This window comes from Hyperolius riggenbachi, chromosome 2, assembly GCF_040937935.1.
Source record: "Hyperolius riggenbachi isolate aHypRig1 chromosome 2, aHypRig1.pri, whole genome shotgun sequence".
NCBI classification, from domain to species: Eukaryota; Metazoa; Chordata; class Amphibia; order Anura; family Hyperoliidae; genus Hyperolius; species Hyperolius riggenbachi.
The window spans coordinates 546629116-546656661 of NC_090647.1; the positions used below are offsets into that span (position 1 = coordinate 546629116).

The 27546-nt window shown below is 43.5% G+C and overlaps 1 protein-coding gene across 1 annotated transcript in view; it reads left to right on the plus strand.

Moving 5' to 3' along the window:
- The first annotated feature begins 622 nt into the window (after positions 1 to 622).
- The window catches only part of LOC137545108 (myelin protein zero-like protein 1), a 31742-nt gene continuing 4818 nt past the window's right edge, over positions 623 to 27546 (plus strand). Inside the window, exons 1-3 of the mRNA XM_068266221.1 lie at positions 623 to 681; positions 4315 to 4385; positions 21943 to 22323. Of these exons, the coding sequence (XP_068122322.1) occupies positions 4331 to 4385; positions 21943 to 22323 (436 nt within the window). The 5' untranslated portion in view covers positions 623 to 681; positions 4315 to 4330. The remainder of the gene's footprint in view (positions 682 to 4314; positions 4386 to 21942; positions 22324 to 27546) is intronic.

A 27546-nucleotide genomic window follows, 5' to 3' on the forward strand; every position in this document is an offset into this window, starting at 1 on the left:
GATCGGGATCTGGAGAGAGAACACAGTATAAGTGTGCTATAGCAGTGAAGGACCCAACATGAAATTGACTAGGCTCCTGGTATGTCGATGTTTCAGGCACTGGCTACCATGTAATCATAGGATAAGTGTCTCACGAGGCTGAGGCTTGAGAGGTTCTAAGCCTCCCTTGTTGAACAGACCACACACAGGCCGGTTGGGGTAGAATAGATGCTGGGGAAGAGGTGAAGAGGGCATGGGTTTTGCTGGTATTGGTCCATTCACACTGAATCAGTTGCTGTCAGTTATAACTGAACGGACAATTGATGTGCAGCCCAATGTCCATGTTTCCATATGGGTCAGTTCACTGAAAGCTGTTCACAATGCACTGCTGTGGAACAACTGATCAGGTAAAACGTATCCGTTCTTCAGCGGTCAGTGTGAAAAAGGCCTAAAAAAGAGATTAATTTGCGACAGAGAGTCCTTTATTTAAGACTTTGCTCCATGGTGGTGGGAGTCTGTGTTTGTTCATCTCGTACCGTATTTGATAGTGTTGTAACAAGTGGAAAATATTTTCTAGGTTCACCATGTCTAGGACATGATGTGCTTAAACAAACACTCCTAGTGCAAATAAAATCCATTCTATTAATACAAGCACTTGTGAAGCTCAGTGCTGACACTCTATCCGAATCTTTACAGGCGGAGGTGAGTCTATGATAATGGTCTGCAGTGTCAGAGCAAAAACAATACTGATTGATAGACAGAAAGATACATCGGGATTGATGCACTAAACTACAGTAATATTGGTGTGCGCAGACAGCCCAGGGCAATATTACTGTTACTAGTTCGAGTGTGAACGTTGCTAAGGTAGTGCGCATTACTAACAGTCATGCTCATTAGCAACGTGCATTACTGTAGCAATATTACCACAGTTTACAGCATCAACTCCATAGATAGATAGACCAACAGAGATAGATATACAGAGTGATGGATAGGTAGAGGAATAGATACAGGGAGATAGAGAGAGAGAAAGAGATAAAGGGTGTACAGCTGCTGTAGGTGGACCTCTTGGGAGTGCACTAGTAGGTGTATAGCTACTGTAGGTGGACTTTGTATAGGTGGTCTAAGTGGACCTTTTAGGAGTGCACTAGTGGATGTATAGCTGTTGTATTGCTCTAGGTGGACCTCTTGGGAGTGCTCCATTGGGTTTATATACAGTGGTTAGCAAAAGTATTCGGGCCCCTTGAAGTTTTCCACATTTTGTCACATAACTGCCACAAACATGAATCAATTTTATTGGAATTCCACGTGAAAGACCAATACAAAGTGGTGTACACGTGAGAAGTGGAATGAAAATCATATATGATCCCAAACATTTTTTACAAATCCAATAAACCAATAAAAACAGTGTTGGGGCGCTGAGATTTTTCACTTTAATCCAATCGGGCTGCAGCAGTACTCAAGGGGTTAACTCTCATCCCCACCAAAAATTCAAATAAGATAAATTACTGATACCGGCGCCCTCAGTACTTGATAATAAAATACTTTAATAAAATAACAGTGACAGAAATACCACAATAAAATTAATGTGTTCTAAAAGACATTTCATGCACACATACATACAGATCACAACTGCCACTCAGTAACCAACACTCCTCAATGTTCTCCTCTAAAGGCAATACACCTGTCTATCAATAGTGCACTATTGAACTGCTTCTTTGGGTCAAACGGATTTCCGTATAGAAACTTGAGCGGCAGAACTTTCACGTTAATGTTGCGTTTCATGCACTTCAATAGCGTTCCTCGAACGTTCTACCCGCCTTTATATGGCGGCTTAGTTGCAACAACAGATCAGTGCAGTTTTCCACAAAGCAGCAGGACTTAAATAGCAGCAATTGGTGTCAAAACATCAATCTAAAAAAGCACCTCCAACAGCAGGGGGATTTTCTTAAATCAACAGGTCTCCAAGCACAATATTTCCACAAGTAAATTAGCTAATTTGTGGAAAACTGCACTGATCTGTTGTTGCAACTAAGCCGCCATATAAAGGCGGGTAGAACGTTCGAGGAACGCTATTGAAGTGCATGAAACGCAACATTAACGTGAAAGTTCTGCCGCTCAAGTTTCTATACGGAAATCCGTTTGACCCAAAGAAGCAGTTCAATAGTGCACTATTGATAGACAGGTGTATTGCCTTCAGAGGAGAACATTGAGGAGTGTTGGTTACTGAGTGGCAGTTGTGATCTGTATGTATGTGTGCATGAAATGTCTTTTAGAACACATTAATTTTATTGTGGTATTTCTGTCACTGTTATTTTATTAAAGTATTTTATTATCAAGTACTGAGGGCGCCGGTATCAGTAATTTATCTTATTTTTTACAAATCAATAACTGCAAAGTTGAGTGTGCGTAATTATTCAGCCCCCTTTGGTCTGAGTGCAGTGAGTTGCCCATAGACATTGCCTGATGAGTGCTAATGACTAAATAGAGTGCACCTGTGTGTAATTTAATGTCAGTACAAATAAAGCTGCTCTGTGACGGCCTCAGAGGTTGTCTAAGAGAATATTGGGAGCAACAACACCATGAAGTCCAAAGACCACACCAGACAGGTCAGGGATAAAGTTATCGAGAAATTTAAAGCAGGCTTAGGCTACAAAAAGATTTCCAAAGCCTTGAAGATCCCACGGAGCACTGTTCAAGTGATCATTCAGAAATGGAAGGAGTATGGCACAACTGTAAACCTACAGAGACAAGGCCGTGCACCTAAACTCACGGGCTGAACAAGAAGAGCGCTGATCAGAAATGCAATCAAGAGGCCCATGGTGACTCTGGACGAGCTGCAGAGATCTACAGCTCAGCTGGGGGAATCTGTCCATAGGACAACTATTAGTTGTGCACTGCACAAAATTGGCCTTTATGGAAGAGTGGCAAGAAGAAAGCCATTGTTAACAGAAAAGCATAAGAAGTCCTGTTTGCAGTTTGCCACAAGCCATGTGGGGGACACAGCAAACATGTGGAAGAAGGTGCTCTGGTCAGATGAGACCAAAATGGAACTGTTTGGCCAAAATGCAAAACGCTATGTGTGGCAGAAAACTAACACTGCACATCACTATTAAGAACACACCATCCCCACTGTCAAATATGGTGGTGGCAGCATCATGCTCTGGGGGTGCTTCTCTTCAGCAGGGACAGGGAAGCTGGTCAGAGTTGATGGGAAGATGGATGGAGCCAAATACAGGGCAATCTTGGAAGAAAACTTCTTGAAGTCTACAAAAGACTTGAGACTGGGGCGGAGGTTCACCTTCCAGCAGGACAAAGACCCTAAACATAAAGCCAGGGCAACAATGGAATGGTTTGAAACAAAACATATCCATGTGTTACAATGGCCTAGTCAAAGTCCAGATCTAAATCCAATCAAGAATCTGTGGCAAGATCTGAAAACTCCTATTCACAAACGCTGTCCATCTAACTGGGCTGGAGCTGTTTTGCAAATGGGCAAGGATTTCTGTCTCTAGATGTGCAAAGCTGGTAGAGACATACCCTAATAGACTGGCAGCTGTAATTTCAGCAAAAGGTGGTTCTACAAAGTATTGACTCAGGGGACTGAATAATTACGCACACCCCACGTTGCAGTTATTTATTTGTAAAAAATGTTTGGAATCATGTATGATTTTCGTTCCACTTCTCACGTGTACACCCCTTTGTATTGGTCTGTCAAGTGGAATTCCAATAAAATTGATTCATGTTTGTGGCAGTAATGTGACAAAATGTGGAAAACTTCAAGGGGGCCGAATACTTGCAAACCACTGTATATATGCTGCAGTTGGACCTTCTATAGAAGCTCTAGGTGGACCTCTTGGGAGTGCACTACTGGGTATATAGCTGCTGTAAGTGGACCTTGTATCAGTCTAGGTGGACCTCTTGGGAGTGCCCTAGTGGGTGTATAGCTGCTGTAGGTGGACCTTCTATAGAGGCTCAAGTTGGACCTCTTGGGACTGTACTAGTGGGTGTATGGCTGCTGTAAGTGGACCTTGTATAGTTAGTTAGTCTAGGTGGACCTCTTGGGAGTGCACTAGGGAATGTATAGCTGCTGTAGGTGGACCTTCTATACAAGTTCTAGGTGGACCTCTTTGGAGTGTACTAGTGGGAGTATAGCTGCCATAGGTGGACCATGTATAGTTGGTCTAGGTGGTCCTCTTGAGGGTGCACTAGTCAGTGTAAAGATATAAATCTCCCTCTATCTTTTTCTCTCTTTTCATTATTTGTATGTGTTTGCTCATATTTGCTCTCCTAATATGTAGATAACTGAATTTATATGTAGTTTCTGTTATATTCTAGGTGTTTGGTTGCAGCCATGCGGTTGGGGACAGTTGTTTCAGCAGCCTTCCTCTTCCTGCTGATCACAAATGGTATGCCTAGTCTATCATTGAGCCAATATATATATATATCATATACAGTTTTATAATAAAACCAAGACTTTTAGGGCCAGTTCACATTAGAGTGGGTGCAAACTGGGCATGGTAAGCGCCTCTGCTAGGCGGCTGCGTTCTGTCAATTTTGAATCCACTTGCAGCAATCTTCACCGTCTGCCCATCTGCTTCGATCCCATGTCCCCCGTCAATTATGTCCGCTCGTCCCCATCACAACTCACGGATCCTGCCACCGCTCAGTCCCACGGTACACAGCCCGGAGGAGCATGGGGTTTCCCCATAAGAGACAATAGACAAATTCTCCCTAGCAAAAGGGAGAATTTTCATTGGTCTCTCCCGTAAACCAATGAGAATCCTCTCTGTTGCTGACAATTCCTATTGGTCCTTTGCCTGGCCCCGATCTGTGCGGGACATTTATCAAGAGTGTCTGAGACAAAATATTGGTAGGTTTTTATACATTCATGCAGAACTGTCTCAGGCATCTTAAGAAATAACTAGATAGTGTAGTTTCTCAGACAGTGCAGTGTGTGAGGGAAATTGCTATTGCCGCGGTAACCAATACATCTGCTGTATTGATACTGGCAGGCTCTGAGGAGGAATTCAGCAGGGGGAGGAGCCCTTCACAAATCATGTCTAGCCTGCACTGCTGCACTATCTGTAGAACTGCTATTAAGCACTTCTCAATCTGTTGCAGTTTAGGGGTGGATTTGCACTTTCCGTAACTGTAGTGCAGTTCTAGAAATTTACTCTAAACTGCCACTATTAAGTAGGATTTAAGAAGTTTCTTATTATCGTGCAGAACAGTCCACCCAGCTTGTTAGAACTGTTTAAGAAGTAAGCAATGGAGTCAGCTGCATGGAGTTGCCAGAGTATTTACGTCACAGCAGCAAGCAAATCGACCCAAGCAGGCGCAGCGACTAGCCTAGTGAGAGTGGGCACTGTCTGTTCTCATAGGCTTTCATTGCATACATTTTCCTGGGGGGTCCAGGAAAATGGGCAAAGTTCAGACTTTGTGTTCCGTCTTTTGCGGAGGTGGATCATATTTTTAACATTAGGATCCGCTTCCTGCGCTAAGCGGAGCTTAACCACTAGCCGCGTCAGCCTATCTATGCCCTGTGGTGGGTCTCTTACTGGTCTAGAGGCGTAGATATTCGTTTTCTCTCTTCTATGGGCAGCATGCTCCTGTGACCCTTCCTCTATTGCAGTGCACTAGTACACCAATCAGTGAATTGATCAAAGTGCTGGTATCAATGATCGCCGCCATCAATTAGATGCCTAACGTAAGTAACACATCGTACCTCCCAACTTTTTAAGATGAGAAAAAGGACACTTAAAGAGGAACTCCAGTGAAAATAATGTTGTAAAAAAAGTGCTTCATTTTTTACCATAATTATGTATAAATGATTTAGTCAGTGTTTGCTCATTGTAAAATCTTTACTCTCCCCGATTTACATTCTGACATTTATTACATGGTGACATTTTTACTGTGGGCAGGTTATGTAGCTGCTCCTAGCTGTTTTGGCTGTTAGAGACAGCTGTAACAGCTATTTCCTGTCTGTGAACATTGTTACATTGTGGCAGTTTGCCCAGAGTACCGCGGTCCCAGAGCTTCTTGTGGGAGGGGTTTCAGCACAAAATCAGTCATACAGAGCCCCCTGATGGTCTGTTTGGGAAAATCATTATATTTCTCATGTAAAAGGGGGTATCAGCTACTGATTGGGATAAAGTTCAATTCTAGATTGGAGTTTCTCTTTAAGCCATGCCCCTGCCACACCCCTAATCACACCCCCGTCACACCCCTAGTCACACATACCATAAAGATCTTGAAAGAAAAATATGTTGTTTTATAATTAAAACCACACTGTTCCTTTTCGATCTTGGTCCATTTTCCTTAATAGTAAGATATGAAAATAAGGTATATATTAATTTAAAAGATGAGAATAAAGTTTAGAGCCAATTAAACACATTTTTCTGTAGAGAAATACACATGTTTACATAGAAAGAGGGACAAACTCCTGAAAGAGGGACACATGAGGAGGAAAGAGAGACAGGGCTCCCAAAGAGGGACTGCCCCTCAAAAAGAGGGACAGTTGGGAGCTATGAACACATCCACGCGTAACTTCCTGTTAGCATACTAACTGTATGCTCAGGAAGATAAGGCTCACCCTCCAATTGCACCCTCATGTAAACTGTTTCCTCTGTGCCTCATCACCTGAGACTGACAAATCCTCAATGTCTGTTTTCATAAAATGAAGTCAGTGGACAGAGCTTTGGTACGAACCAATCAGGAAATAGTCATTTTTATGGAGATGTAGAGGAGCAGAACCATGGGCGTAACAATAGGGAATGCAGCCCATGCGAGCCCTCCCCCCCCGCTCCGGGGTGGCTGTTTTGGGGGGCTGGAGGGGTCGCACCATGAGGGGAAAGCAATGTTTGCCTGCCGCTGCCCGCCGCTCCGCTCGCTGCACTTGTATAGCTAGAAGCTGGAGGGGAACACAGAGGGGAAAGCCCGAGGTGACCTTCCCCCCCTCCCCGCCGAGTATGGCCATAGCTTTCCCCTCATGCTGCGACCCCTCCAGCCCCCAAAACGGCCACAAGCGGGCCATGGGGGGGGGGGCGGAGGGGAGGGGGGCCTGCTCACATTTTCTGCAGGGGGGCCCGGGGGCTTTTAGTTACGCCCAGAACTAATGACTAAGAGGCAAACAGTTTAGAGTGCCAGCAAATATTTATGCTAATTTTATGCATCTTGAAAATGGGCTAATTAAATTCTACCATTGCGGCATTTGATTGGTCAGTTTTCAAGCTGCAGAAATAAGTGTAGAAATTTGCATCAGTTCGGATTTCTTTTGCATCTCCTCAAACGTAAATATGGCCTGCGTTTGCCCAGTAGCATGGAGCCGCCCGTGCACGCCTTTTACCTCCATGCACCAGCGGCTCTGTGCGGGCCGCAGTTCCGGCTGCTCAGTGCAGCCACTCTTGTACATGGACGGGAGTGCTACTGGGAAGTAAAAGAGTTTGTTGTATTTTCCGCAGTGAGCAGAAACAACACCGGTCTCCCAGAGTGCTCTGAGGCAGGAGGCTGCATAAATAAATAGCCTAGGCTAAACATCAGTGGGAGGGCAGGGTTACATATAAATATACAGCAATATATAGATACTAGCCGACCCGTGTCGTAGCATATGCCACATAATTATTAATGCGTGAAGACTTCCTGATAGACACAGTTGTGCAGATGGGGTGGGTTTGAGGTTATCACTGTAAGGCCTCTTGCACACTGCAAGTGATTCCGATTCAGATTCCGCTTTTTAATCAGTTTTTACATCCGATTCAGATTCCGATTTGCAGTTTGCTCCCTGCACACTGCAAATCGGAATCTGAATCGGATGTAAAAACTGATTAAAAAGCGGAATCTGAATCGGAATCACTTGCAGTGTGCAAGAGGCCTTAGGGAATGAAAAGATGGAACTCTGGACAGAGCAACATACAGATGTCCGTGACTGAATACTGGTTTTGGTAGGTACAGGCATATCTTGTTGAAAGTTTGCCCCTGTGCCGTATTCATTGTCATAGCAAAAGATAATTTAACGGGAAATTGTCTGCATGTAAAAGTAAAAGGCAAATTTGAATCTGATGGGGTGAGGGAAATGCGGGGAATAATCACAGTTTGTGGGGTAGCAGCTGCGATAGTTTTACACTCCAGTACATTGCGGTGAATGTTCGTGACAGTCAGTCCAGTGCCATTACACAGACCTCTTGCTGGCAGGAGGTTTCTGAGAAGCATAATGACTGCACCAATTTTAATTTTCAGTTTATGCAGAGGCATGCCAGTGGGAGTAAGACTGTTAAGAAATTCTTCTGGGAATGAAAGTTGATCTGCAAGATCGTCAGTGACAATGGAGTCAACACTGGTGAAAGTTACTTCGTGGGTAGTGATACGTTTCAGTACTTGTTCATTAACCACTTCGCCATATCTGGACGCATATATCCGTCCAGATAGGCAGTGGTGCTGCAGCCGTGTGTTGCGCGCGATCGGGCGCGCGCCCGCGCGCGCCCCCGCTACCTCCCGCTGCCCCCCCGATCAGTGAATGGGAATATAATTCCCATTCACCGATCCAAGTCCCCGGCAGAAATACCGACGCTTTCTCATCAGAGAGCGTGGTATTTCTGCCCCCAGGAAACAACTTCTCTTCATTTTAGTTCCTAGATGCGACATCGTTCGCATCTAGGAACTTTTTGAATGTGGCCATCTTGTGGCCAAATAGTAAACTGCACCCACATACCTGTATTGAATAAAAAATACATTATTTTACATCTAAAATTGGCTATTTACCTCCCAAACTAAAATTACCCAAATACATTTTTGTATTAAAAAAAATAATAAAAAAAATTACAATTAAAAAAAAAAAAACTACATAAATAGTTACCTAAGGGTCTGAACTTTTTAAATATACATGTCAAGAGAGTATCTTATTACATTTTTTAAAATTATAAGCTTGTAAATAGTGATCGACGCAAATTGAAAAAATGCACCTTTATTTCTAAATAAAATATCGGCGCCATAAATTGTGATAGGGACGTAATTTAAATGGTGTAATAAGCGGGACAAATGGGCACATAAAATGCATGGGTTTTAATTACTGTAGCATGTATTAATTTTAAACTATAATGGCTAAAAACTGAGAAATAATGTTTTTTTTCCATTTCTATCTTAATCTTCCTGTTAAAATGTATTTACAGTAAAGTGGCTCTTAGCAAAATGTACTACCTAAAGAAAGCCTAATTAGTGGCGGAAAAAACGAGATATAGATCAATTAATTTTGATAAGTAGCGATAAAGTTATTAGCGAATGAATGGGAGGTGAACATTGCTTGGATGCATAAGATTTTCGAAGCTGTAGGCTGAAGTGGTTAAGGTGTAGCGAGTCGTCATTGGTGACGCTTAATATAGCTCGGGTACTCAGTATTTCGGGAGTGACAGTTGAGAAGTCGATGTCACCATATAGTTCTTGAACGGGATTAGAAGTCAGAGGAAAACAATCTGTAGGCAATGTTACAGCTGTTCTGGTTTTGCCGTCTCCAACATCGAGGAGCCATTTTGCGAAATATTTTTCATGAGGGAGAGCTCTCATATTTGTTGTCAGTGTAAGTACATGCATGTGATGCCACAAAGGTTGTTTGTTAATGCAAGTGGCAACAGTAAGTGCTCGGGAGCCACGCATAATGACGGGGAGTATTTGTCTGAAATCTCCCCCAAATAGTATCGTTTTCCCTCCAAATGGTTGCGTCTCACCCGTGAGGTCACGTAATAACCTGTCAACAGCCTGGAATGCGTATGCATGTGTCATTGGCGCCTCGTCCCATATTATCAATTTCGATTGCAGCAGATGTTGAGCATGTGGTGAGGTAGGTTTGATGTTGCATGTGGAAGCATTAGTCAGCTTCAAAGGTATTTTAAAAGCGGAATGTGCAGTACGTCCACCCGGTACCAATGTTGCAGCAATGCCGGTAGATGCTACAGCTGTAGGAACGTCTCCCCTCCCTCTGATGGTATGAATCAGAGTTTTGTAGACAAAGGTTTTCCCTGTTCCTGCAGGACCGTCTAAGGAAAAACATGTTTGAGTCAACAGCGATTTTTTTGTTCTGTGTTGAGTTTAGCGTAGTGTTCTATAGCGTTCGAGTGTTCAACCTGAGCGCCGATGGTGACAGATGAATGACACAGGGGAAGAATGTCAGTGGTTGGTAGGTGTAATTTGTGCAGGTTGAGGCCATGTGGTTGGAGCATGTCGTTAATTTCCGCGAGAGCATACACGGAAGCGGTGGCTGGGGAGTATTTTGTGAGAAGGTCCTCACAAAGGGAGAGTTTATGCGTGTCCCAAAGGCGTGGAACATTGTGTTGTTCACCAAAGAAGAAGGCAAGAAATGAAAAGTTATCGCAAGAAGAATGGCATTCGTATCTGGGATGCCTCTGTAAGAGTGTCATCCCATTTATTGTCATCTTTAACCACTTCGCATTCCTGGGTTTTTACCCCCTTCATATTCCTGACAATTTTGATACTCAGCTGTGTTGCTTTTAATACAGTGATAACTTTTTAATTACTTATGCTATCTAATTGAAACATGTGTTGTTTTTTTCAGGACAATCTAGGCTATCTCTCAGTAATATTGTTTCCAAGCAATTATTTTATTTCATATGCATATGACAAGGAAAAACAGATGTAAAAGCAGAAAATATACATTTTTGTCACTTTTCACCCTGCCTAATTTTCACATGACAAGTGATTTTGATATAAAACACTTCAAAAAATGTTCTTTGGCCCTTCCTGGTTAAAATGATGTGCCATAGGCCTTATTTTGTTACTAGCTGACCACGTAGTGGGCCTTTATAAGAGACCTGCGTACTTGGATTTTTGAAGGGCATTTTTTCCGCTTTCCTTTTTATAGCGTCACACTTCCTTCACAGAGTCCTATGTGTGTCAGAACAGAAAATAAGTACTACAAGTGCCACCATTTTGAAAAGTAGAGATCCAGGGCTATACAAAGATGGGTATATTGTGTCCGTTACATTTTTGTGGTTTTGCTGAAAATTGCACAAGTGTGACCACTTGTTTGAAAATAAATATTTTTTTGACTGTTGGTGACAGTTTGTCGCTAAGCATTTTGAAAGTGACAGGTGCCACTGAAATAAAACACTGGAAAATGTATTCTTCAGCTTCTCACGATGAAAATGATGTGCTATAGGCCTTATTTTGTTACTAGCTGACCACGTAGTGGGCCTTTATAAGAGACCTGCGTACTTGGATTTTTGAAGGGCATTTTTTCCGCTTTCCTTTTTATAGCGTCACACTTCCTTCACAGAGTCCTATGTGTGTCAGAACAGAAAATAAGTACTACAAGTGCCACCATTTTGAAAAGTAGAGATCCAGGGCTATACAAAGATGGGTATATTGTGTCCGTTACATTTTTGTGGTTTTGCTGAAAATTGCACAAGTGTGACCACTTGTTTGAAAATAAATATTTTTTTGACTGTTGGTGACAGTTTGTCGCTAAGCATTTTGAAAGTGACAGGTGCCACTGAAATAAAACACTGGAAAATGTATTCTTCAGCTTCTCACGATGAAAATGATGTGCCATAGGCCTTATTTTGTTACTAGCTGACCACGTAGTGGGCCTTTATAAGAGACCTGCGTACTTGGATTTTTGAAGGGCATTTTTTCCGCTTTCCTTTTTATAGCGTCACGCTTCCTTCACAGAGTCCTATGTGTGTCAGAACAGAAAATAAGTACTACAAGTGCCACCATTTTGAAAAGTAGAGATCCAGGGCTATACAAAGATGGGTATATTGTGTCCGTTACATTTTTGTGGTTTTGCTGAAAATTGCACAAGTGTGACCACTTGTTTGAAAATAAATATTTTTTTGACTGTTGGTGACAGTTTGTCGCTAAGCATTTTGAAAGTGACAGGTGCCACTGAAATAAAACACTGGAAAATGTATTCTTCAGCTTCTCACGATGAAAATGATGTGCCATAGGCCTTATTTTGTTACTAGCTGACCACGTAGTGGGCCTTTATAAGAGACCTGCGTACTTGGATTTTTGAAGGGCATTTTTTCCGCTTTCCTTTTTATAGCGTCACGCTTCCTTCACAGAGTCCTATGTGTGTCAGAACAGAAAATAAGTACTACAAGTGCCACCATTTTGAAAAGTAGAGATCCAGGGCTATACAAAGATGGGTATATTGTGTCCGTTACATTTTTGTGGTTTTGCTGAAAATTGCACAAGTGTGACCACTTGTTTGAAAATAAATATTTTTTTGACTGTTGGTGACAGTTTGTCGCTAAGCATTTTGAAAGTGACAGGTGCCACTGAAATAAAACACTGGAAAATGTATTCTTCAGCTTCTCACGATGAAAATGATGTGCCATAGGCCTTATTTTGTTACTAGCTGACCACGTAGTGGGCCTTTATAAGAGACCTGCGTACTTGGATTTTTGAAGGGCATTTTTTCCGCTTTCCTTTTTATAGCGTCACGCTTCCTTCACAGAGTCCTATGTGTGTCAGAACAGAAAATAAGTACTACAAATGCCACCATTTTGAAAAGTAGAGATCCAGGGCTATACAAAGATGGGTATATTGTGTCCGTTACATTTTTGTGGTTTTGCTGAAAATTGCACAAGTGTGACCACTTGTTTGAAAATAAATATTTTTTTGACTGTTGGTGACAGTTTGTCGCTAAGCATTTTTAAAGTGACAGGTGCCTCTGAAATAAAACACTGGAAAATGTATTCTTCAGCTTCTCAAGATGAAAATGATGTGCCATAAGCCTTATTTTGTTACTAGATGATCATGTAGTTGACCATTATATTCAGCCTGTGCAGGAGCAGCAGAAAGAATTTGTGGCCCCTTCATCCGCCATTGTCAATATAGTATCCTATGCAGGGCAAATGGCAACATCCACCGTAGAGACTGCATAGCCACTATGTGCTGATAAATCAAATATAAAATGAAATGAAATATCCACTGCATTTTGCCAGCTTTCGCTGTTTCCACCAGGCACCACGTGGAGGTAGCAGCAATGCCTAGCTCTTTTTTTTTTTTTTTTTTTTTTTTTTACTTTTTTTGTCTTTTTACTTTTCTTTTTACACTTTTTTTTATTGTTTGATATTCATTTATGTGTATAACTGCAACATAAAAAAAACATGAACAAAATACAGTCATAAACAATGACCAACTGTAACAATAAGAATATAATGTGGTGGCCCGCTGGGAATGGTGGCCCTTAATTAATGGCACATGCCTTAGGCTGCCCCTGGTCTATTTTCTTTATTTTTGGAAAAGTTTTTTTTTTTTTTTTTTTTTTCAAATAGGGCTGGTGGCTACAGAATTTTTTTTGGGAGATAGGCATGGTTCTAATAATTGGTGACCGTATGGTATATTTTATAACACGGAGTAAAGCAGAGGCCTGGGTGGGAGGGACAATCTGGACAGTAATATCTTGTGTCCCTTCTTATTTGATGTTTGGCACACACTTTGCACCTCTTCTGAGGATATTTTTTCAGGGGATTAGGAGGGAGTGCTTCCATAAAGTGCCTGTCGCAGAGTCTGATGATGTCTTCGCATTGGGATTGGTCACTGCGTACTGGTGTTGTGCCAGATCCAAAAAGGAAAGATGCAATGATCTGTTCCTGGAACTGCAGGTATGACCCGGTATTGCCTGCTTTTCTGTATGCCACATGGGCATTGAACATTGCCATTTGTAGCAAATAAATCCCTACCTTCTTGTACCAGGATTTCGTTTTTCTAGCTACCAAATATGGGGCCAACATCTGGTCGGACAGATCCACTGCTCCCATATGCTTGTTGTAGTCATCAATCACAATAGGCTTGACAGTCTCTGATCGGCGAGACGTCACTAACACTGTGCCCTCTGTGTGCATGGTGGACAGCATAAGCACATCTTTTTTGTCCTTGTATTTTAGTGCCAGGACTTCATTGCTGCGCAGACTACAAGTCTCCCCCTTTTTCAATTTTTTTTTCAGGACTTCTTGCGGAAAGCCTTTTCGGTTTGCCCTGATGGTACCACAGGCAACGGTGTCAGCCGAAAAAAGAAATTTAAAAAGTGGCAAGCTGGTGTAGAAATTGTCTACAAATAGATGATACCCCTTATTTAGTAAGGGGGTCATGAGGTCCACCACAATTTTCCCATTGGCTCCCATATCTGCTGGGCACCCCTCTGGCTGTAGCAGGCTATCTCGCCCCTCATAGATGCGAAATGCAAAGGTGTACCCTGATCCGCTTTCGCAAAGCTTATAGAGCTTTACCCCATACCTGGCTCGTTTACTGGGGATGAACTGTTTGAATCCAAGCCGGCCATGAAATGGCATTAGAGATTCGTCTATTGCGATTTCTCTTCCAGGCACACAAATTTCACTGAATTTTAAATTCAGGTGATTTATAAGCGGCCTTAATTTAAAAAGCCGGTCTCTGCCTGCATTGTCTGGACTCTTGTTTTGACTATTGTCATTGAAATGCAGAAATCTCATGATCATCTGATAACGCAGCTTTGGCATAGTTGATGAGTACAGAGGGGTGTGGTGTATGGGATTTGTACTCCAGTACATTGCGAGCTGCGATTTTTTTGTTAGCCCCATGTTGAAAGTTAGGCCTAGAAACACTTTCAACTCCGACAAGTTTGTTGGTGTCCATTTCCGGGTATAAGTGGACCTGGGGTGGGACTCAATGAATTGAGAGGCATACAAATTTGTCTGCTCGACAATAAATTGCAAAAAATCGTCATTGACGAATTGCTGGAAAACATCGACTGGTGACATATTCCCTGTCATGTCAACCATTAAGCCACTGTTTGCAATGAAAGCAGGGATTTGGGGTGCTTGCATGTTTGGCGGTACCCACAGTAGGTGTGACATGTCCAGTGGTACTTGCTGACTTTGCTGCTGGCTGCTAGCCCCTGGAGCACTAGTGCCATCTAAAATGTCCATTGGTTCCTGAGGACTTTGCTGCTGGCTGCCTGCCCCTGGAGCACTAGTGCCTGCTGTGCTCCCTCCTCTGCGATCTGATGACGCCTGTGTCTCAGAGTCGCTGCCACTGGGAACTGATGCAGTGACAACAGGATGCACAGTAGCAACTCTTGCCTGCTCTGATGGCCCTTCACCTTCATCAGAGCTGGAGTCGCCGTCTGACAGCGGGTCAGAATGTTCAACCGGCAGCCATTCTTCGCCGTCAGATTCGCAGTCAGATTCTTCGTCGCTGCCGCTGATTTCCATCAAGGCAACGATCTCCTGTTCTGTGTATCGCCTCTTTGCCATTTTTTATAAATAGGGTACAGAACAAGATAAAGAGATAATAGATAGAAAGATTTTTTTTTTTTTTTTTTTTATATGAATGAGGATGAGGAAAAGAAGTGCTGGGAATGGAAGTAGAAGAGAGGACGGTGATGTGAGTGGGAGAGAGATGAGATCAGAAGATCAGATGATCAGATGACGATCAACTGATCAATAAGGGGTCAGCAAACTAAAACAGTAATAGGGGGGGAGGAGGGCAGTATAAAAAGGGCCTAGGACAGCTAGATCAGCTAGATTAGTACAGTGTGATCAGTACAGTGTACTGAACACACAAGGGATAGTTAGGCTGGGAAAGGGTTAGAAAACAGCAATAAAATACAATTTATTTCCACAGTAGATCACACAGCTCACACAGCTCTGCACACAAGCTGCTCCACCTCAGATCTCACACTGACGAGAGATCTGAGGCTTCAGCAGCTTTAGGTGGCAACAATGTAATGTTTACATTGTCACAGTGTGAATGAGAGCTGCCATTGGCTATGGCAGCTGTCATTCACAGTAAAAACGATCTCATTGGTTCTGTGAACTTCTGTTCACATGCACCAATGAGGGGATCGCGCGGACTCGCGTGCGCGCGCACGCGCGCGCACAGCGCTGTTTACACTGCAGGACGTGAGTTTCACGTGAGTGAATGCAGGCAGGGACAGAGCATGACGTGAAACTCACGTCCAGGAATGCTAATTGGTTAAGAAGACCTAATTATTGGTACGCTTCTTTGAAAGTGTTACATTGGACGCCGTTGACAGTTTGTAGATGCTGAAAACTTTTGACGCCTATGGAACGGGTAAGGAGAAGTCTGAGATAATAGCGTTCGGTGTCATTAATGGCAACAACAGGCATTCTACCAATTACTTTGGTGCATCCTCTGATTCTCTTTTTCCATTTTCCAGACGACTGTTGGAATGTATAATGTGTGTGATGTAAGTCCACAGCTTCGGGATCTGTGTTGTTCAGTTCAAACCATGCTAAGAGCATAGAGTTTTTGTTAGCTTGTTTTTGTAGCGCTTGTTTCTCGTGACCTTCATGAAAGAAGGTGACTTGTTCTGGCAAATGAACTCGTAATTGTGTAATAACGTGAGATTTTTCGGAAAGACTGTATTCGTTCACACGCCATATAGCCTCTGGAGCACTAACATACCTACCGTCAAGAAAAGTCTGTATTGTCATGTTGGAAAACACCATCGGCTGGCTCCTTGTGAAGTGCAATGGATGCAGCGTTATGTTCTTTGTACTCATACTTATACAGGTACTTGATACATTGAATGGAGGCGCATACTTCAACATTAATATGCGCATTGCATTTCTGAGAAAGCCAGGGATTGTAAGGAACTATCCAACGGTTGTCGATATCGTATTTGCCTACAATGGCAGTTGTCCCGTCTTCTGCGGTATATGGGGTATCCTTGTGTGTTTTCTTGCGTCTCAGCGTTGAAGTCCTTTGGGAAACTTTTGGTACACGTGCCGTCTTTCATGCAAGATGAGTTGGCTTTGAGCCTTCCACATGGTCCATGGACATGCATTTAGTGACAATTTGGAAAAGTCGACGGTGTATTTGGGGATTTGGAAGCTCAACGCAGACATACTTGTCTATGTCATCTTTGGTCCTTATTTTAAATTTTGTGAGTCAAGTGTAAGTAACATATGGCAATGAGGCAATCCTCGTTTTTGGAACTCAATGACGTATATGTAAGCGATAACATTGCCAAAAATATTCTTGTCAAGAATATCTGTTAGGAATTCTCGCAGTTTGATATGAAAGACGCGGGCAACGATGTCGGGTCTGTGTTCTGGTCGGTCATGAGGAGAAATGGCGTTGGAGATTTCCGGCCAAGTAGGATTGCATGTGAAGGTTAGAAATAAGTCAGGCTTTCCACATTTGCGGACAATTGCCATTGCATCTTGGTAGTTCTGTTGCATGTACCTTGGACTCCCTTGAAAGGTAGAGGGAAGAATGATCAAGTGTCCAGGGCGGAGGTTATGGTCTTGTGCTTTAGCAGTGATAGCATCACGCAGTCCCCTGTATTGCTCTACACGCAAATGTTGTTGATGAGAGCGTAGGTAATATAAACACGCGCCTTCTGTTTGGACATACGCGTCAACGACGTATTGCTGGAAGAGTTTGCCACTGGAATGCAAGGTGGAAAATGCAGATCGCATGGCAAGCCTGTAAGCATAATATTGTAGTTGTGTGACTCGTGTTCGTTTAGCGGTTTGCTTGTGCTCAACATGGGTCAATTATATGTGGCAGCCTGGATCTCCGTAAGGGAATAGAAGCGGATAAACCATGGGATCGCAGTTCATATTGAGTACAGAGATACGCTTGCAAGCGTCTCCCGTTGGGTATGTGCAAATGACGCGTTGGGCAGGAGGTTCCCCGTCTTCCCCTACAAAGATAGCAGCAACATCAGTTTGACAGGATGGGGCGTTATACCTTCTGATATCCAGACTTGTTTTTTCCATGAATACGATTCGTACAGCAGCAACAGAGCTACTGTGACTGATAATGTCATGCATTTGCATGTAAGACTTAGCGAAGGGATTAACCTGTTGTATAATTTTGTCTAGTTTCATCAACACAAGATCCTTGCAAGTGCTGTTGCATTCGTTTTGCAAGCGTTGAGTGGTAGCCTCAGCGAAATCAAAGATATATAACTGACCGTATTGTGGTGATGTGTTAGAATTGGTATATAAAGGAGAGACTTGGTAATAAATTTGACCGTGGACTCTGAAAACATACGGTCCGTGGCCAGGTGGTTGAGCGATGTTGGCGCCCATTGAAGCAAAAGCTAAAGCAGAGTTGTATTCCCTGATATGATCACAGTAATTTCGGGACAGCGGCTTCTTGCCAGTCAAGAGGTCTTGTAATAAAACAGGAGGTTGCGATAGGGATGGCAAACACACCTTGCCGTTATGACAACACAGTGTAATGTGCAGATTTGTTGACCTCTGATGGCCAGTGAAGAGCATTGCAAGAATTACATAATGCGGTAGGTAGGCCAATGCTATGTTCCTGGACGGGAATGGCGGTATCTTCTTGGAAAGCAGCAATAAGTTGAATGCGGTGACTGGGCATGTGGTTTGCGAGAAGATGTGAGCTTTTGTAAGAGGTTTTGCAATGTACACATTGAAAGATTGTGTTTTGGGAATGTGTTTTCATATGTTTGTTGAGAAGAAATGATGTTTGGAAGCATTGACTGCAGTGTTCACACTGATAGCACTTAGTCACAGAATGTGTTTTGCATGCTTGGTAAGAGATGTGCGTGCGTTAAAGTGTTTGTCGCAAATGTTGCATCCAAATATATTTGTTGTATGTATTTTGACATGGTTGAGGAGATCCACATGAGCCGTGAAGTGTTTGTTACAGAATGTGCAGTAGAAGGTGTGACTGGAATGGGTTTGTAAGAGGTTCTTGAGAGCGTGAGTAGTTTTGAAGCATTGGTGGCAATGTTCACATTGTATCATTCGTTCAGTGGAGTGGGTTTTGAAATGTGCGTTGAGATATCTCTGCTTGCGGAAGGTTTTGGAACAAATGGTGCATTCATGTAATTATTCAGTGGAATGAGTTTCTAAATGTGCTTTGAGATATCTCTGCAATCGGAAGGTTTTCGAACAAATAGTGCATTGAAAGTCCTGTGTGGAATGTGGTTGTTCAGTACCGATGTTGTCAATAGATGGCAGCAGAACGTCATCACGTGTGATTGTAAGAGGCAAGAGAACTTCGTAATGGCCATGATCCACCGGGCCGCTAAAGAGCAGGGAGATGGAGAGACGTTGGCCGGGATTGTAAACTCGAGGAGAGGCATGAGGATGTTCTCTGAAGTGATTGGTGATAGTTGCAGGAAGTATTTGGGACATAGAGACAATTTCTGCCTCTCCACCATAAACACTAGAAGTGCTCATGTAGTCAGCATAGTGTTGCGCAGACTGTATGACTATGTTTCCGTGGCTAAGAACAACGGACAGCACATCGCCGAAGTAATCCCAATGTTGGTAAACATAGTTCACAGCCATGTTGCGAAGTTCGAGAGCAACAGTTTCCTCAATGACATTCTTCCAGAAGTATGCGACCGATAGAAACAAACAGTTATCTGACGCAGGAATTTGTATAACATTGAAGGAAACGTTGTTTCCATGAAAGACATGTAAAACGGCGGCCATCTTCTATCTATCTATCTATCTATCTATCTATCTTTACTGACATTTAAATCCCTGAATAATTTAGGCCCTGGATATATGAAAGATATGTTGCAGCTGCGTAGCAATCCCCGCATTCTCAGATCAACAGGTTCTAATAATCTAGTCATACCCAGAGTCCACTTGGAAACTTTTGGTCCCAGAGCCTTCTGTCATGCTGCCCCTACGTTTTGGAACTCCTTACCTCAACAGATCAGGACAGCTCCATCCCTGGACGTGTTTAAATCCAGACTGAAAACCCACCTGTTCAGTTTGGCATTTGCAGAAATATAACTTTTGTTGTGTGAATACTTCATCCTACTAATTACTGAATCTGAGAGAGCCTAAGCGCTTTGAGTCCTATGGGAGAAAAGCGCTATAGAAATGTTATTGTTATTGTTATCTATCTATCTATCTATCTATCTATCTATCTTCTATCTATCTAATAGAGTACGTGCCTCAACCTTGAAGCAAGAAGAAGTAGGCTTTCCATTAGAAAATGTATGCGTGCTCAAACACCAAGTTTAACCCTAGCAAGTCTGGCTTTGCAAATCTGGCCTAATTGGCCATTCATGAGGCAATGCTCATGCAAATATGCATTTGCTTTCGCATGCCAAACTATGCAGGGTCAAAAAACCAATATCGCAAAGCGGTCGCCCTGCAGGAATTAGTTCATGCTACATTAGCACTATCCAGGAGCGCCACGGGGAGGCTTCCCAATGCCTCCATACAACTGCGGGGAACTGCGGGGTCCCAGGCTCTCTCACTGCCTGGGAACCAAAGCAGCACCCCGGAGGGGGAGGCTGGGTGACGCAGGCGACCCCCCAAGCGTGGCCAGCGCCGGGGAGAGCTGTCCGCACCCACCTCCCAATATTAAAAACAGACACTTACCTTAACGTCCATTGCGTTCTGCTACATGCGCATTAACTTGGGGGCACCACATGAGAAAGGAGTGAAGCATGGGTCACCCCATGCTTTAGAGCTCAGGGCTGGCTCACATACAACACTCCAGGGGGGGGGGGGGGGGGAGGACAGGCGCAGACAACTCACTCCAAGTATACACAACAAAAGAGATTATAGAGATAGCACTGCCCCAAGTAATTAGGGCTATAGCCATGGACCTGTAATAAGCCACAAAACAAGAAAAAGCGTCCATCTAGGCATTCAATCATATAAGTCAAATTCGCCACAACATGATAAAGTAATCAATATCAAATTTTATTTAGGACTTATCCCTTGATTCATAAAATCAATGAAAACAATGCAGCACACAGACTGACAGATGGATATCACAAATAACAAACTAAACACAGGCTGCACTGTATGTGTGGGTGCGTTGCCACAGCCTATAGCATATAAACAAAAGTTACACCTCCCACAATGTGGCACATATCTGCCGCTAATAGCTGTGGTAATAATTAATCATTCCTCACCCAGACCTGCAAAGTTGGTGGTCCACTGCCAGTCCGCACCCCGAATGCCTAGATGGACGCTTTTTCTTGTTTTGTAACTCACTCCAAGTCTCACACCACCGGAGCAAGCCATCCACCACCTGCCTCCAAAGGATACAAACTGCAAAAAATGTTTTCCATGAGAAAATTAATGCGCATGTAGCAGAACGTAATGAACGTTAAGGTAAGTGCCTGTTTTTAATATTGGGAGGTGGGTGCTGACGGCTCTCCCCAGGGCTGGCCATGCTTGGGGGGAGGGGTCGCCTGCTCCACCCAGCCTCCCCCTCCGGGGTGCTGCTTTGGTTCCCAGGCAGTGAGAGAGCCTGGGACCCCGCAGTTCCCCGCAGTTGTATGGAGGCATTGGGAAGCCTCCCCGTGGCGCTCCTGGATAGTGCTAATGTAGCATGAACTAATTCCTGCAGGGCGACCGCTTTGCGGTATTGGTTTTTTGACCCTGCATAGTTTGGCATGTGAAAGCAAATGCATATTTGTATGAGCATTGCCTCATGAATAGCCAATTAGGCCAGATTTGCAAAGCCAGACTTGCTAGGGTTAAACTTGGTGTTTGAGCATGCATACATTTTCTCATGGAAAGTACTTCTTCTGGCTTGAAGGTTGAGGCACGCCCTGGAGGCAGGGCGCTACTTCTTCTTCTTGCTTGAAGGTTGAGGCACTTACTCTATTATATATATAGATAGGAATCGTTTCTGATTCTGAAACTAGGAGGATTAATGTAACATTGGGTAGTCTGAGCAATATATTACATCTTTACATAAGTCGTTGCAGTGCCTCTTATGACTACTTATGACAGTTTATACAATAAAAACATTCTAATAAAAAAAAGTAATAAAAAGAGTACATTTTGTACAGGTGTGTGTGTGGGGGGGGGGGGGAGGGGCTGTCCTTTCTGACTTGGAAGTTTACCTCATTATCTCATGCATCACAGGTAAAGGCAGTACCTCTGGGCCCAGCTGGCTAGGAGGAGAGTTTTATATGAGATGTTTGTAAGTAGGGGAGTATCTGTATTTGACGCAATCTTATCTCTCTTTGGACAGTGCACGGGTCCTTTGCTTTAGAGGTCTACGCCCCGGAAGAGATCACCGTAGAGAACGGCACCCAGGCTCTGCTCCCTTGTACCTTCAAGTCCTCGGAAGTGACCAGGAAGGAGACCTCCGTAATATGGCGGTATATAGAGGACGGAGGCTCCTCCAAGGGATCCACGACTGTCTTAATGTTCACTGGAGGGATACCGTACCCGGGGGAGGGTCGCTTCAAAGAACGCGTCACCTGGGCCGGGGACCTCAACAAGAAGGACGTCTCCATCAAGATAGACAAAATTAACTTCAAAGATAACGGCACCTACACGTGTGATGTCTTAAACCCGCCTGACGTCAATGACCTCCCCAAGGAGATAAAGCTTCGGGTGGTGGAGAAAGGTGAGTGGCACTTTCCAGCTTTGTTACCTACAGAAAGGACCAACATGTGTTGAAGCAAACTTGTGAGGTCGCCGCCGATACAACGATGGGACCCTCAGAAATTAGCAGCGTTGCTCCTGTATGTGAATGAGGGTGGCCACATTGCACAGACTCACAAAGGCTTGTGCAAGCGCAGTGCGGCAGAGCTCCATGGGTGAGCTTGGGAGGGGGGGGGGAGTCACTTCAACAGCGAGATGGAACGGGGAAGCCTTTGGGTTATCCCATTTGGGGAACTATTTTTCCCTTCAGGTACACTTTAAAGGGAGCTGGAAATGAGAGGTATGTGGAAGCTGCCATATTTATGTCCTTTTAAACAGAAACAGTTGCCTGGGAGCCCTGCTGAGCTCTTTGGCAGCAGTAATGTTAGAATCACACACCTGAAACAAGCATGCAGCAACTCTTGTCTGATTTTAGTCAGAAACACCTGATCTGCTGCATGCTTGTTCAGGGTCTATAGCTAAACGTATTAACTGGTTTGTGTTCCACTTTTTTTACTCCTTAAGGTTCCTGATAGTGCTGCCCATAATTATTCATACCCCTGGCAAATTTTGAAGATACTTTTATTAAACCAGCAAGTAGAGATGGCCCGAACGGTTCGCCGTCGAATAGTGCATCATGAGGGTCTGACCCTCTACATCACAGTCAGCAGGCACATTGTAGCCAATTAGGCTACACTCCCTCCTGGAGGCCCCCCCCCCCCCCCCCCCATAAAAGGCAGGCAGCGTCAGGCAGTGGACTCACTTGTGTGCCTGCAGTAATTAGTGAAGGAATAGCTGCTGCAGACTCTCATAGGAAAAGCTTAGTTAGGCTCTTGTAGGCTAACTAGGTATTGCTCCTGGCTGATTGTTATTGCTAAAAAAAAAAGCACCAGCTCTTTTGAGAGCTAATCTTGTTATTGTGATCTATTTTTTTTTTGTGTGTGTGGCCCTGTCAGTCGGTGTCACTGTGCCTGTCTGTGTGTGACAGGTGCACATGTAATACCCATCACTGCATATACCTACTACCTGTGTGTTCACTTCAGTGCACCCACCTACCTACGTGAGCGCACGCAGTGTCACTGTGCCTATCCGGTACTTGTCTGTGTGTGACAGGTTCACATGTAATACCCATCACTGCATATACCTACTACTTGTTGTTCACTTCAGTGCACCCACCTACCTACATGAGCGCACGCAGTGTGATATACCACTCCATGCATACCTGTTAACTGCACCTGTGTGACTGCACATTGTATTAGTCAAGTCAGTGCATACCTTTCACTTCATCCCGCCCTAATATGGACAAAACAAAAGGCAGAGGCAGGCCCCCTGGCAGGTCTGTTTGAGGTTGCGCTGTCGTGATTTCGTGCGGCCCGCGACCAAAGTACAGTGTTCAGAAGAAGGCATGTGCCATCAACCCCCAATATTGTCAGGACGTAGTTGACTATTTAACACAGAACACGTCATCTTTCTCAGCTTCCACACGGAAGCGCAACATATCTTCCTCCTCCTGCTCTGATTCTGGCACCCCACTTAACACTCAGTCGGCCGCCACCACCAAAGTGCCATCACCCCAGGGCTCAGCGGTGTGGACATTTTTTTGTGTGTCTGCCTCAGATGAGAGCAATGCCATCTGTATTCTCTGCCACCGAAAATTGAGCCGTGGGAAGACCAAGACCCGCATAGGGACAACTACCTTACGAAGGCACATGATTACAAAGCACAAACTGCAATGGGATGACCACCTGAGGGAAAGCAGCACACAAAAGCAAAGTAAAACACTGCAGGGGAAGATATGCAATTATTTCTCAAAAAAGGCGATACCCAAACTGTACCGTGATGTTGAAAGGCAAGTGGTGTCATCTCTGGCACACATCGTTGGGTCAAGGGACCATCTGACCACGTGGTCTGCAAAGCACGGTCAGGCCTGCCCGAAGACTAAGTCAGTCCCCACACACAGCATCTCTGCCTGCACGCTGTGTGACTGCCTGCCCCAAGACTAAGTCGCTCCCCACACAGCATCTCTGCCTGCAGGCCGCTTGACTGCCTTCTCCGCCACCACCAACAGGGTCCAGGACTCCAGGCGGATTCCTGAATTTTTAAGTCCGCTGCTAGCAGCGGCCGCTATAATAATTTTTCTGGTGCATGTACATGCCTGCCTAATTTTTCTGGCTGCAACAACAAAACAAAAAGCATGTACATGAGCCAATTCCCCTTTGTGATCATTACCTTGCCGCGGTGTAGGGGCTTGCGTATCACAATGAAGCAATGACCGCCGGCTATATGAATGTCTCGGGGGGGGGGGGGGGGGCACACCCAAGATAATAAGGTCGTTGCTTCATTGTGGACAGACCAAATTTGATCAGCTGGACAGTCACTGTTCTGTCATTCAGCTACCTCAGCCTGGTGACCATATGGGCTTGAAAACCGCCATAGCCTGCACTCTGGCCATGGTGTGCACCAGTCCAGCATGGCCGTCACTACACAAACAGCTGTTTGCGGTGCGTTACACAGTGAGTTTGGTGTGTCAGTGTGAAGCAGTACTCTAATTACACTCCCTGATTGATGTACACACATGCAAGATGTTTTAAAGCACTTTAGACCTGCAATTTAGCATTCAATGTGATTTCACCCTTAAAACACTGCTTTACGTCAAATCCAGATTTTTCTCCGGGACTTTTGGCGTCTATTCCACTCCGCCATGTCTCCTTCCAGGTGTTAGACCCCTTGAAACATCTTTTCCATCACTTTTGTGGCCAGCATACATTTTTCTAGTTTTCCAAGTTCGCCTCCCCATTGAAGTCTATTGCGGTTTGCGATAGTTCTCCCAAACCAAACTTTCGCGGGAGGTTCACAAACCTAAAATTGGAGGTTCGGGCCATCTCTACCAGCAAGTAATCTTTTGATGTGAAATGACATAGGTGTCTCCCAAAAGATAATAAGATGATGTACAAGAGGCATTATTGTGTAAAAAAAAGAAAAAAAGAACTTTTATTTACATTTGAGCAAAAAGTGTCCAGTCCAAACAGATTCGTACCCTTCACAAACTGTCACAGTCTGTGGGAAAATCCAAAGTTCTATACCATTCCAAATAGTCCAAGCTGTTCTAAAGCTGTTTTAACTGGGGATTTTTTTTAAAAAAAATCACTTTTTCATTTTTGGGACCATGTCTCTAATTTTTTTACTTTTTTTTTTTTTTTTTTAAGTTTGAATTTGAATGATTGTTGCTATTAGCTAACAAGTGGCAGGTTTTTAATGCAGTCCTTTAATCTATGTCCTCGAATCTACAGCGGCACTAATTAGGACATACTGTATAATCTACGTCCATGAACTGCGAGCAGTTAAGGTAGGCATACATCAGGCGATGATGGGCTGATTTGACCAAGAGACCAATCTCTCTCTGATCAAATCTGATTAGAGAGAGATCTGTTGGCTGCCCATACACAGCAGGCCTATTCCTGATCAGTTTCAGCATGAAATCTCTTGGGAATCAGACGAGGACGCCGTGTCCACCGACCTGATGCCGTCCCGCTAATTTGCAATGTGCCCTCCAGTGCACTATACATTACATGCCCGTATCCTCCACTGTCCTCCTCTGGCTCCGGGCACAGTACTTCGTCCATATGTGTGACGTCACACACGCTGTTACGGTAGCAACCACATGGGGTGCGTGTATTGATGAAGGAATGCACCCAGAGCCAGCGGAGAAAAATGCTAATGCTAACTAAGCACGGGGCAGCACGGTGGCGTAGTGGTTAGCTCTCTCGCCTTGCAGCGCTGGGTCCCTGGTTCGAATCCTAGCCAGGGCACTATCTGCAAAGAGCTTGTATGTTCTCTCCGTGTCTGCGTGGGTTTCCTCCGGGCACCCCGGTTTCCTCCCACATTCCAAAAACATACAGATAAGTTAATTGGCTCCCCCTAAAAAATTGGCCCTAGACTACAGTACTTACACTACATAATATAGACATATGGAAATGGTAGGGAGTAGATTGTGAGCTCCTTTGAGGGACAGTTAGTGACAATATATATATATATATATATATATATATATATATATATATATATATATATATATATATATACTGTACAGCGCTGCGTAATATGTCGGCGCTATATAAATAATAATAGTAATTAGTGGAAACATGATCTTAGCGTTCTGCTACTTCTTTGTTATATGTTTGATCTGATACCAAATGTGGCAAAATGGTGGTAAACAATAAGAAATCCGCCATTGACCACATCTACTAGCGCATTCTTACTAGAACCCTCATCAGGAGGACACCTCATTTCATGCTAGATTTTTAAATCAATTTTTCATGTAATAAAAAAATGTACTGGGCCTAAATATCTTTATATTGTCAACACATTTGGCTGTGGAAGTCTTGTCAGGTGGGACAAACGAAGTGGCAAGTGGGTTCCTTTTTTTCCCCCTCTAGTATTCCCACTTGTCGATATTAAGTGACATTTCTGAGAGTTTAAACTTTTCACTGTATTGGTGTTTAACCACTTCCCTACTGAGGGGTTTTTCCCATTCTGGACCAGAGCAATTTTCACCTTTCAGCACTCCTTCCATTCATTCGCCAATAACTTTATAGCTACTTACCACAACACAGTGATGTATATCTTGTTTTTTTCACCACCAATTAGGCCTTTTCTGCGTGGTGCATTTTGCTAAGAATTATTTTAAATAGATTTTAATGGGAATAATAAGGAACAAAATGGAACAATTCATTATTTCTCAGGTTTCAGCCATTATAGTTTTAAAATAAAATGTTCTACTGTGGATAAAACCCACATATTTTATTTGCCCATTTGTCCCAGTTATTACAACATTTACATTTTTTACCTAGTACAATGTATGATGACAGTATTTTATTTGTAAATAAAAGGTGTATTTTTTCCATCTTGTGTCCATCACTACTTACAACCCCATAATTTAAAAAATAACAGTAATATATCTTCAATATATCAGTCCCCAGGGTAACTACTTTTGTAAATGTTTTGTCATTTAAAAAAAAATGCAAATGTTTTATTTGTGTCACTATGGGGGAGTGGGGGAGGTAAGAAATTAATTTTAATGGTATGTGTAACTGTTTTATTAAAAATAAATGTAGGTAGGTGTAATTTTACTATATAAGATGTCCCACCTCACTTTTTCTTCCTGTGTATACTATTAGTATGTGAAAATGTATACTATTAGTATGTG